General features: G+C 43.3%; 1 protein-coding gene across 7 annotated transcripts in view; it reads left to right on the forward strand.

Moving 5' to 3' along the window:
• The window catches only part of b3gat1a (beta-1,3-glucuronyltransferase 1 (glucuronosyltransferase P) a), a 66,031-nt gene that overhangs the window by 43,303 nt on the left and 10,183 nt on the right, over positions 1-12,545 (forward strand). Inside the window, exons 3-6 of one of the 7 annotated variants that reach the window (XM_086035876.1) lie at positions 4,320-4,477; positions 7,796-7,938; positions 11,719-11,787; positions 11,888-12,390. In XM_086035876.1, coding sequence (XP_085892002.1) covers positions 7,827-7,938; positions 11,719-11,787; positions 11,888-12,390 — 684 coding nt within the window. In that variant the 5' untranslated portion in view covers positions 4,320-4,477; positions 7,796-7,826. The other 6 variants (XM_086035882.1, XM_086035880.1, XM_086035879.1 and 3 more) reach the window with 6 other exon arrangements.

A 12,545-nucleotide genomic window follows, 5' to 3' on the forward strand; every position in this document is an offset into this window, starting at 1 on the left:
TTGGAAATTAAACAATCAAAATGCAACTGAAGTGCATACTTTCTGCTTTTATCTAAATTGGTTCACAAAAAAATATGCCATTGAGCGTTGAAGTATTCAGGGTCGCTAGTTTGAGTGTTAGAAATGTGTTTTCTTGGCGGGGGCGTGGGGGGGGGGGTCGTTGTGGGTGGATTTTCCCCATCCTTTGCTTTGTTCTTTCTGATTATTTATTTAATTTGCATGTTTGATCATTTGCTTTTTATTTATTGAATAACATTTAACAAATCATTTTTACAAAGAAAATCATTATTTGTCAATTTATAGGAATTCAACTGGTAGATACAGGAAACGTAATCGAATGCTCACTCTAACATTCGATTGGAAGCTCTTTTAAGATGTCTGGTTTATATAAGAAAAAAAAAAAGTCATTCATAACCATTCTCTAAATGACTCGCCAGTTAAAGTGATATCAGTCTGATAAAACTGCTGATATGGCAAAGTCCACACTAATCTTTTGAGTGACTGCTAAGTGTACAAGCTCATTGACGTCACCTTTTATTATTCATTGTTGGATTATATACTTTTATACTTGTAAATCGAGCTGTTTCGCAAGTTTGAGGGGGAAAAAAAAAGGGTAAATACTGGCACTTTTCTCAAGAAAAGCCTCGACTTGGCTTTGTTATTCTCCTGGCGGCAGTTGCCCAAAAACCTTGACTTCTCAAACGCAGCGCCGGATCTAAATCCCCTCGGTTTAATTAACAATGATCAAATTCATAATCACTTCTATTTTCCTTTTACATGGGCATATAATTGGAGGACTTAGACGCCAGGGAATCCGTCTTTGGAGAGGTCCAGGCCCTGACCCCTCGTTACAGTGCTCCCAACTCAGTTGAGAGAGAAGAAGAAGGTGTAATGAAGAGAAGATGAACATCTCAAAACGTGCACTCAGAAGGCAGACTTTAATTGGCTAATGAATCTGGAATCTCCCACTGCTAACCTCTGACCTCGTACCAAAGCCTAATAAGCCCGTGCACAACGAAACGTGTCACGAGCGCTCGTCATCAATCAGCAGTGAACTCCGAGTCCACCGTTTAATGAGATAAATGCTGTTCTTGCCCTGGTAGCGTTTGAGTCCACGTTCATGAATCACTCCCAGTGACTCGCAAGAGATTTTGTATGGATCGATTCACTGCATTTTCAGCAAAAGTGACCGCTTCATGGCTGATGTTGTTTATTATACACGCAAAGGTTGAACATTTTCTCATTTACACCAAAACATTAAAGGAGAGAGACCATGAATGGGTATGGATGCAAAAGGGTCATTAAAGAAACGCTTTGATTAGTAGTTGCAGCCACAAGCCATTTTGGCCACTGTTAACTATTAGCTCTACATACAGTGTATATATTTATATATATATTTGTACATATATTTTTTTTTGGGGTGACATTTTCGTGTGGCTTGGCTCAATAGAAACATTTTAGTTAACGCGGCACAACATAAATAAATAGATCAGGTGCCATCTATATTTACAAGGATTCATTGAAATGAAAACAATTGCATGAATAATTAAGAAGTAATGTATACAATTTGTGAGCGCTGTGCAAATTTGTTGCACTGGCATCTCCTGTTCATCTTTGAAAATAGAGAGAGTTTAGTTTATGACGGAGTCCCGTTCTAACTAGCTAACTCACTCACCAACCTATCCTGACGCATAGTAAATTCCTAATTACAGTAAATAACTGTCCGAAAAGCCATAAATATAAAAGAGTAATTACGGCAGTGATGGAGTATGGCGTTCATTTCACACTGTTCGTGACTTCAAAATAGCGGATGTCGGAACCATTGTAAACTGAGGACACCCTGTCATTTATTGCTAAATTGTACACCCCCCTGGTGGTATGATTCGCCTTATTTATTATATGCAAGTCCCTTTCCACAGCTTGCGCCGGACACGCGATTTTCTGAAAATCTGAAAGGATGCCATCACCTCTTTCCCTCGAGATGACACGAACACCAGAGTGCGTCACGGCGGCGACCGCTTTGAGCGGCAGGGACTCTGCAGTCCTGCTGGAGGTTCCGAGATTGCAATGGGAAGCTGCGTGGAGCTCCCACCAGGTCCCGCATTGAAAACGTGGCCCGACTGAGCGAGCGGCTCGATGAATTAGTCAGAATAAGTTCGGGGCGGGCTGCACTCTCCCCCGCGGTTATCGGCAGAAAACAAGCTGCCTTAGGCTTGGTGCTCCTAAATCTTTTATCATTGCCGAGGCAGGCTGGTCCTGGCATGGACTCGGGCCATCAATCAGAGCTAATGGCTTATTCAAGATTTCTTGGGTAGCCTAAATCAAGCTTGAAAAGTAGCATTTGCGGTAATTGGGCCAAGTTGTGCAGGAAAAGACGTGAGATTTTTTTTTTAAACAATTTTGCATAATCCCATACAGTATATAGTTTGAGTTACCCACTTCATCTAATAAGGAAGACAGTTCAATAGTCTTGATTTTTGAATTAAGAGTAAAGTATCTGGTTCATTTTGCACAGTATTCATACAGAGTTGATCTGACTGCGTTTCTATTTTTAGAAATGTGAGTTCACTTCATGAGCACCACATTTTCAAGAGCCTCCAGGTGCGAATAGGATTGATGAGATATATACCCAACCAGCATGCGGGCGACCTTTCGGTGAACTCAAGTTGAAAATGTGAATGCCGCATTAGTATTAGACTGTTCTAGATACTGGCGCACTGGAACTATCAATGCCAAGACACCTACTTTTAAAATGTATTCTTCCGCCCTTTACGATTGTCAGAAAATTGCAGATGCAAAATGCCGTGTGAGACTTTTGGGGGAAACAATGTAGATCATTGTGGAGATATTGTAAAAAAATCTCTTTCCAGCATTTGTGTGTAGCAGTGGCAACTGGTGCTTTTAATCACGGACATGCCTTTTTGACAGCGATCTTACTCCATCGTATGCAAGCCTCGTTTAGCTCACTCTTTCGCAGTAATTCTGCATTTGCCACGCATGTGATTTCAAACACAACGGAACCTCAAAAATGAATTGTTCCCAAAGCAAATACTTAATTCATCTGTTCCACTGTCAAACTGTTCCCACCAAACAATAACGGTGTACTCTTGGGTAATCATCTCCGGCGATGTCACATTTTCTTTACTAGTCGAGGGGTCTCAAGGATAAACTAGTTCTCTGAGAGACTTTTGTTTTTGTTTGAAATCGAAACAAAGACAAGTGAAATTTTAACATTTCTCTTATTTGGAAGTTTTGGAGAACTTTACGTACGTGAGAAAACCATAGGGAGCAATTATTTAAGTTTGCATGAAACTTTTTAAGACTGGAAGCTCCCTAAACTCTGTTAGAATTTTGCAACAAAGTATAATACATTTTACATTGCATATTGTGAAAAACGTGTAATAATGATAAAAAAAAAATCAACATTAATCAAATCTGAAAAATTGTTCAATAAACATTTTCACATTTCAATGTATTTTTTTTAGATTTTGACGCCAATATTTTTCCTTTTTTACTGAAAATGCATATCGGCTCCAAATATCGGCTATCTGCCACCTTTACTGCCAATAATCGTTATTGGTCCTGAAAAAAAACATCGGCCTCCCTCTCTCTAATGTGAAGTAATGGCTTGGTACTGTATTAGCGCACTGATCATAAACTGTTTATGGCCAAGAAAGGCTGTTATACACTGCCCTCCATAATTATTAGCACCCCTGGTCTATGTGTTCTTTAGCTTCTAATAATATCGCTTTCTGTCTATAAATAATAAAGAACAAACTTTTTTTTTTTTCTCAAGAGTAAAATCCAATCTTTAATTCAGGCTCACTTATTCAGTTTGTGTGTGTGTGTGTGTGTTGTCCCACATGAATGAATAATGATTTTATTTCAAATCATATATGCCACAATTATTAGCACCCCTGATATTAATACTTTTTTTTTACAAAACAGCACCTCATCTCCTCCTATAATGTTTCACAAGATGGCCGAATATAGAGAGAGCGATCTTCGACTATTCCTCTTTGCACATTCTCTTGAGGGGAATGAAGGGGCACATAAGTGATAAGTGATCCGTTGGCCGCATGTTGCAGTGGAACCTCCAAAGTCAAACACCCCCCCAAAAAGTCCAGTTTAAAGTTCAAGTAAAAGGAAAAATATGCCTGGAAGGTCAAACAATACTTGGACTTCAAACCATCATACTGTTTATAACCACCGAGGGCTTCCAGGGATGGTAAACGTGGGATCGTGACCATAGAACTGCAACGGTATTTATTGATGTCTGAATATTGCATCATTGCTGATGAAATGTCTTCATCCTCCAGACATGGTCAAGGCGCTGCGTCTCTGATTGGACGTGGAAGAAGAAGAGGAGGAAGGGGATGCGGGGGATGATGTTGCTGCTACGTAGCTCGGCCAGCAAGCTCTGTGGGCTTCCCAGCTGTGCATCACCAGCGATGCCATGATCCAGTTCTGACTGTGGGTAAGTATCCCCGTTTCCGGATAGTTTGAAACGTCCCGTGTAATGTACACGAAGGACATTATACGGGACGTATCAGAATGGGGTCCCAAAACTTTTCATGCTATGGTGTGGCACAACAACATGCATGGATGTCATGTGCGCTTTTTTCGAGGGGGCCGCCGAATCGCTTCAAAAAGTTGTTTTCAAACCCGCAGAGCCAAGTTCAGAAACGCAAACGGCTCCATGTTAGCCAACAGGTGAACCAAAAAAAAAAACCGAAATGCGAATTACACAACGCATAATCCGTTAAAAGTCTCCTTCTTGCCTTCCGCATCTCCCGCTTCAGCTCCCGTTGTTCCGCTCTAATCATACCTCTGTCCTTTGCTTTGAAAGCCTCCTTTTTCAAGTTGAGTTGGTGGCTTGAGGCCGCTTGTGATCCAGGGCTTGTGCTCGGTAAAACACCTTACGGTCTTAATCGGAGCGAAGTTTATGTACTCACTGACATAATCAACTGCTGAATGCATGTTACTGTCAGGGACCCTGTGTGTTCAGGAATATATTCCAATCAGTACACTGGAAGCAGTCCCTCAAAGCTTCACCGGTCGCAGGGGTCCACTTCCTGTATAATCTGCTGCTCGCCTGCAGTCTCACAACACAGTGCAGTGGAATTTGTGTTTAGTCTAATTTACCGACATTCAAGCCAGTTTACAGTTTACCGCCACTCTTGCGAGTTGACCGGGCACTGTCCTGATTTGCCAAGTTGGCGAAAACGTCTCCGGGGGCTCAAAGCGAGGACTCCGAGGTTATCTTGGATTGCGATGATAGGATGACATGCTGGAAAAGAAAAGGGGTTGGCCTTTACCCGACAACAATGCTCCAGCTGAGGACACAGATGAGACAAAAGGAGAGCTCGTCCTCACGATTGCGCTCCGTCTGTCTGCCTGCTGCTGATGTCATTTTCCTCTACCCGCAGTCTAGCCAGGTCAATTGGTGGGCGGAGCCTCCCAGCCTGATTACAATCTGCCTCATTTGGTACTTAGGTGCGGATCCAGTGAAAGACAGGTGCCCGCTTTTGAGCCACTTCTTGAAGGTCTTTGGCCATTCTGGCAAAGGTTGCAAGCCGATCAACTGGCCAGTCTCTTCTTCTTTGATCTTTTTTTCATGTCATTTCGTTGAAGCCATCCCCAGCAAGACGTTTTGCCAGTTTCGCAATCTTATCAACCATGGAGCCGTAAAAAATCTTCATCGGCAACTTCAGGCCTAAATTTCCTCACATTTTTCGGGCATTTCAAGTGTCACCTTCATCTTTATAACAGCTCTGCTAATCTTGTTAATTTGAACTTTTTTGTCTCTTTTTTTGTACTTTGCTAGCATTTCTTGCCATTCATTGTTGGTCGTGCACCATGCTAACCTGTTTTAGACTGTTTCCAGCGGTTTTGGCTGTGACGTCCTTTAATGAAGAGTATCAGCAGCACTTGTTGTGTGCACCTTAACGGGAAGCGTGTTGAACACAGTTCCTTGACCTTTTTTTTTTTTCTCCGCCCTTTTGGCGTTGTGCGCTGGGCCGTTTGCGCTGCTGCGTCGCAGCGTTTTGGCCGTGGTATTTTAGAGGGCGGAGCATATCGGAGCCATCAGACCTTTGTCGACAGTACAACAACCGTGAGGTGCTTCGACTCAATGTACGGCCGGCCGATGGCTTTTTGGCAATTAGTGAATCCAGGAGAGTTGGAGAGGCACGAGAGCTGCCACTAAAATGAAGTAAAATGAGTAGAGAGATAGAACTAAATGGAACTTTATGAATTTAGCTATTCATTTAGGGCAGTCCTTCTCAAATAGTGTGGCAGGCGGCGCGTGGCCTGGGGGAACATGTTTTTATTGCTGTACTAGAGTAAAGTGTTACTTGCACATCCACTATGGTAGGTAGAAATGGCGCTTTTTAAAAAAAAAATGTATTTATTTTTTATTTAAAATCTAAAAAACAATGTTAAAGGGCAAGTCAACCCCAAAAATGTTCTTGACAATAATATGTTCTATGTGCCTTCATTAGCCTAAACACGGCATTCTGATTAATATTGCGTTTGTGGAATATGAGGTTAAGCGGCAAAATCCACCTGTTTTTAGCCATCTCAAGTGGCGGCCATTTTGTCACTTTGTTGACTGAAAATGACATCACAGCTGCTCAGGGAACGACCAATCACGGCTTACCTGATTGAAGTTGAGCTGCGACTGGTCGTTAGCTGAGCCCTAAGCAACTGTGATGTCATTTTCAGTCGCAAGTGGCAAAATGGCTGTTTAATCGAGCGTTTTCTTGTCAAGAAAATGTTGGGGTTGATTCTCTTTAATGAAGTCATTCTCTGTGTAAGTTGATCTATATTTCTTTTTTGTTTTGTTTGGTTTAATGTTAATGAGGATGCGGTTATGCAGAGGTGTACTTTTAACAATCTGTTAGACAAATTAAACTTTACAAATTAGGCTTGAGGGGCGGAATGTTTTCTTGTTCATTTTCGTAACAGAAAATAAAGGGAATCACAGATTTAGGGGAAACCTGACAGAAGCCTGAAAAAGTCTTGTTCGGCCCCTTATACATGTCTAGAATTGCTACGATGAATTTATTAATATTTCACTGTCCTATAAAGGGTTAAACTTGAGTCTAAATCAGGTCGCTAAAGGTACCCAGATAAAAAAAAAAAAAAAAAAAAATGGGAGAGAGCCCAGAAACACCTACGGCAGCATCCGTCACTGCTGCCAATGTCGAACGTACTTTATCAGCGTCTGCTTTTGGACTTTCGCTGTGGGCCAAAGCACCTTCTGGTGTCTTTTATTTCCCGTCAGTTGTCTGGAGAATATCTTTAGTGGGGGCGGGGCTTGACCCTTCCTCAATGATGCTCATGCCTGGCACCAGCTCCTCCTCCAGGGCTTCCTCCTGCGGCGTTGACCTTCTTTTCGTTGGCAGTCACATTTTAAGAGACACTCTATTTATTTTTTATCAACTTCTGCTGCTCCACAATCTCATTCCCCACGTGTCGTAGCTTCTGCCAACCAGCACAAGGCTATTAATCACTTCTCCCCCCCCCCCCCCCCCCCCCGTTGTTGTATTGTCTTCAAATTTGGTCCCGTGTGAATGTGGGCGAGCGCAAGCACTTATTATGCTGCTCCTGTGTCGTTAAATGCTAATTAAGGCGCTGTGAATGCACCACTCGTTTCCTAGCAGGTAAAATGTAGCAACATGTTTAATGACTGCAGTGTGAAGTTTATTTTCCATGTGTCCGTGCTAGTCCAAGCTTCGAGGCTCACGAGCTCGGACGTGACCGATGATGGGTGCGTTTGGTTTCCCCGCAGGTATTGCAGAGCCAAATAACCAATCCTGGAGATGCCGAAGAGAAGAGATATTCTTGCCATCGTGTTGATCGTGCTACCCTGGACTCTGCTCATCACAGTTTGGCACCAAAGCGCTATCGCTCCGCCCCTCGCTATCCACAAGGGTACGCATTGCAGCCGCACTCCACAGGCCATATCGAAGACTGAAGTGGGTCCTCGAACCTCACACCGCACTTCAAGTTTAGACGAGGAGCCCGATTATTTAGAGGCTCTCGCGTGCTGTGACCATCGACTTCATTGCGGCTTGACGACACTTATCCAGTCATTGTGGAGTGCGCGATGGGGCTCCTGTGCCTCTATAAATCCTTTGCACAATTATCCGAACACAAAAAAATACAACATTGTGTATTCATTTGAACAAAAAGTGTTTCCGATTATTTTCAGTGAAACACACAAGCCAAAAATAGGGTGGACGTGCAAAGAAAGAAATGAAAAGAATCCTGTATTTCTATGTTCATAATTAGGGCTGTTAAAGCGTTAACTAAGGATATGGATTATTATTATTCTTTCAAATGAACTCAGTTGTATTTACTTCCTGTGACCGCTGATCACAGCTCACTTTGCAGCAAAACTCAGAGAGTCACTGTCGTAAAGACGGACTTTCATATCGGTCAACTTATACGGTTTCCCCGTATTTTATACGTTTTTGATCATTTCAAATTGTGTACGCCGTATAACAATTTTTGCACAGGGGGGGAAAAAATAATAATTCAAAACTCGCTTTTTGTTAGACCGTTCTTGTCTTGCCCATTTCGGCTCTAATCCGGAGTGTCCGTTAGCGATTGCGACATTAACCTTCGGGCGACTTTCACGAGCGCACGTGCTAAAAAACAAAAAAAACAAACGATTAATCGCGATTAATGATGGAAAATTTGGCCATTAGTTTAAAAAATGTTAGCGCTTGACAGCACTATAACAGTGTATAGTACATAATACCCCAATTAATCGAGCATAAATCTCTTATGTATTTTATCCATTCGGGTTGAACCTTTTCCCAATTTCCCCGACTGACGTTCACCGCTAATCAATTGCAGGGCTCATTTAAGCTGCATTTGGTATCATAAATGTGTCTACCAATTAGCTTCATGGAGCACAAACAACATGCAGTTCATTAGTACTTGATACTCATGAGCCTCCCAATCTTTCTCCCCTGAGACCACAAAGCAACAGTGCGAAATGTCAAGTAAGCTCCTGGGTAAACAAAGCCAAATTACATGGCCACAAATCAATGCGTTTCTTTGTCCTCGATTTATGATCTCAAAATTGCAAGGGGTTAATACCCAAGAACCAACATAAATGCAGTGACACAAAATGTCACTTCAGTGTCTTCTGTGCAGCAGCGAGGAAACTGTGAAGTGTAAAACAAAACCCCCCAAATCCTCACAATTATTTAACCCCGACTGCTCACAGGCTTGCTTTTGTGCGCTCTTCTAAAGAGGAGCTGGAGGTTTTGGCAGCATACTCGCTGGCAGGCTGTTGTGAACATCTGGCTATCGGCAGATTGTGCTAATCTATGGGCTGCACAAAAAAAAGTCCACTTTTATGTCTCAAGTGCAAATGGCTCCGACGATGAACTCTTGCCCAAGATTGTTTTTAGCCTCGGCAAAATGAAAAAGCATAAATATCCTTAACGATTCTATTTCTGTAAGATATAATTGTATCAGCTCCATCGTGACCACACTGTTGAGTGTACAATTTCATTTTTCAGATGCGGCAATGTTATCATTCATGTCTTGGTTACAGGAGGCGGTTCCCATCTGTCAAAATATGGAAAACTTATTTTCTACATGAATGTGTGATACGATTTTAATCTGTTGGTTAATTACTCGAGGCACTCCTATTCACACTGGAACTCCCCAGGTTGAACTTGTCCATTCCATGATGCTATTACGACATTTGTCATATTTGAAAAAAATGTTCGAGGAAAAAAAAATCCAGTATAATGTAAAAGAAATACCGGTAATATAAAATGAATTATTCAGTTTCGGGTTCAAATGATCCAATCATAAAACAATATTTTGCTCTTTTATCAAAGATGGGGAATATTATTTTCAAAGATACAGTAAGAAAACATGGCTACTAATTACAAAAAAAATCCACAGAATAGCCATACCCTCATATAAGACGCACGGTTCAAAACCTAGGGAAAAAAGTAGCGACTTATAGTCCGGAAAATACGGTACATTTGTAATGACAAAGGGCTGAAGAAAAAAGCGTTCTAATAGAAATCGTCAGTGCAGTGCACAGTTTCCTGCTGAAACAGGATGAGAATATGAATAGGATCAACCGAAGACAAATTGTGACTTCTAGTGAAGGGCTGCCTCAACCCGGAGAAATAAGCACACGAAGGTCAAAGTAGCTCCAGCCTGCTTGTGGCTCCCTCGCTGTTGCTGAATGAACGCCTGTCAGGATCACACACCGTGACGGTTGCGGCTCAAGAAGTTGGTTTGGTCCCTTGAGGTGGAACCAAGCACACGGCTGCCCACAGCCTGACCACAACTCGCCTTGTACACTAAGCCGGAAAAATGCATTCTTTAAAGCCGTTCAAACGTGGCTACTGTCTAAAGATATCCGATAGCTTCAGTAAGCGTAGCATTTTTACATTTGAAAACGTTTTCAAATGAAGAGGAGCTCTCAATTGAACCCATTCCAGGTAACGCACAATCACCGTTTCAGTGAAAAACATCCATGTTCAATAACTGCCGTTACTACAAACCTTTTATCCATCGCTGACGGGCGCCCGTTTTGCTGACGATTGACAAATGATGGGGACGTTTTTTTTAAAAACAACGGACTAAGCTCTGACGGCAGTGGATTTTCGTCCATCAGTGTGATCGTCACTAACGGCGCCCGCCAGTGACGGGCCTCTCACTCTCACTGATGGACGCCCGTTTTGCTGACGTTTGTTTTGGGGTCAGGGTGCGGGGACGGACCGACGGATTTCTGACGCACCGATTGACGGACTGACCAAGTGAAGATTACAATTCGGTTGGTAACAAAAAAATGACGAACGACGGACCGGCAAAATTTAGTAAAATGCTCTCCTCTGTTGTTTTGGTGCTTTGTTAGTTGGAAGCATTAAACGAAAGCTGCATAAACAACTTGAATAAATCTGGTGACATTTTGCTGACACCAATTTAAATGCAGCCAGGCTTAGGGCTATTTATTATTCATTTTTTATTACAAAAAAAAAGATATTACAAAAATCCACATAGCTAGAGCTCCCACGAGGCCCGGTGTAGCGGCATCCCTGTAAAATGCAAATACTCGGCGCAGAAATTGCCCGCCTCTATTGGAATGATCATTGATAAACGAGGTCTCATTCACTAACACCAGCACTAAGAAGACATGTCCCATCTTACGGTCCGTTTGTTAATACCAAATAACGACAAGTCGCGTTTCAAAGCTGTGGAACGTTTCAGGGAACCTTAGCTCTGAGCTTTGGAAAAGCTTCACGCTCCGTTTCCACTTCACCGAAGGGATTTTAATTGAAATGTCTTTCTTTAGCATTGTCTTTGCAGTTTCAATTTTTGCAATCCGAACAGATTGTATCTGCTCGACGGACAACGGGGCTACGAAAATTCAACGCCTCACCAATTCAAGCGTGTTTTCGTTGCTCCGTTGACGATGCACGGCGCTCACAACAATCATGTGAACACAAACACCGGTGACAGCAGCACAGCAGGCGAGTCACTAGATAAGAGTTGACACTTCAACATGAGAGAAGCGTATCCACCATATTTCCCTTCCTGATGCGGGGAAACTCCAAAGCCGATGCTTGAGGATGAAAAGGCTTCTTTCTGCCTTTCCGTGCTCTTCCAGCACCATGTCTCCATCCGACAGCCGCATTGTCCTCTCACAGTGCTTGCTTTCACTTTTTGCAGCATTTCACCACCTAGTAAAAGAGATCTTTATCATTCCAGGGAGGCTGGCGGTCCGCCACCGACTCTCAGGTACACTTTACCCACTTTGGGTTTAAGTTACCTGAGACAAGGGTACAAAGGGGCGGCCCTCGGTGGCACTAACGCTTTGCGTGTCGTCTTCAACCCGCAGATGACGGCGTTGAGGCCAAGAAGGAGGCGGGCGGCCAGGCGGGAGACCCCAAGGAATACTGCGCCTCAGACAAGGACATCGTGGAGGTGGTGAGGACTGAGTACGTGTACACGCGGCCGCCGCCCTGGTCCGACGTGCTGCCCACCATCCACGTCATCACGCCCACGTACAGCCGGCCGGTGCAAAAGGCCGAGCTGACGCGGCTGGCGAACACTTTCCTCCACATTCCCAACCTGCACTGGATCCTGGTGGAGGATTCCCAAAGGAGGACGCCTCTGGTCACGCAACTCCTCCGAGAAACGGGCCTCAACTACACACACCTAAATGTCGAGACGCCCAGGAACTATAAGATGCGCGGGGACCCGAGAACCCCCCGGGGCACCATGCAGAGGAATCTGGCACTTCGGTGGCTGAGGGGGACCTTCAACGCAAATAGCACTCCAGCTGGAATAGTCTACTTTGCTGACGACGACAACACTTACAGTCTGCAGCTGTTTGAGGAGGTTGGTTGAAGCTGCTTGCTTAACGCATTTTTTTTTCTTCTCACACTCTAAAAACAGTTGGGTTAGAAATAACACAATTGCGGGTCAAAAATGGACCGATCCACTAATTGGGTCAATTTGACTCACCTTGCATGGGTTGGACAAACCAGCCCAAC

Source organism: Filicampus tigris, chromosome 7 (assembly GCF_054856515.1).
Source record: "Filicampus tigris isolate MCC_2025a chromosome 7, RoL_Ftig_1.0, whole genome shotgun sequence".
Classification (NCBI taxonomy): Eukaryota; Metazoa; Chordata; class Actinopteri; order Syngnathiformes; family Syngnathidae; genus Filicampus; species Filicampus tigris.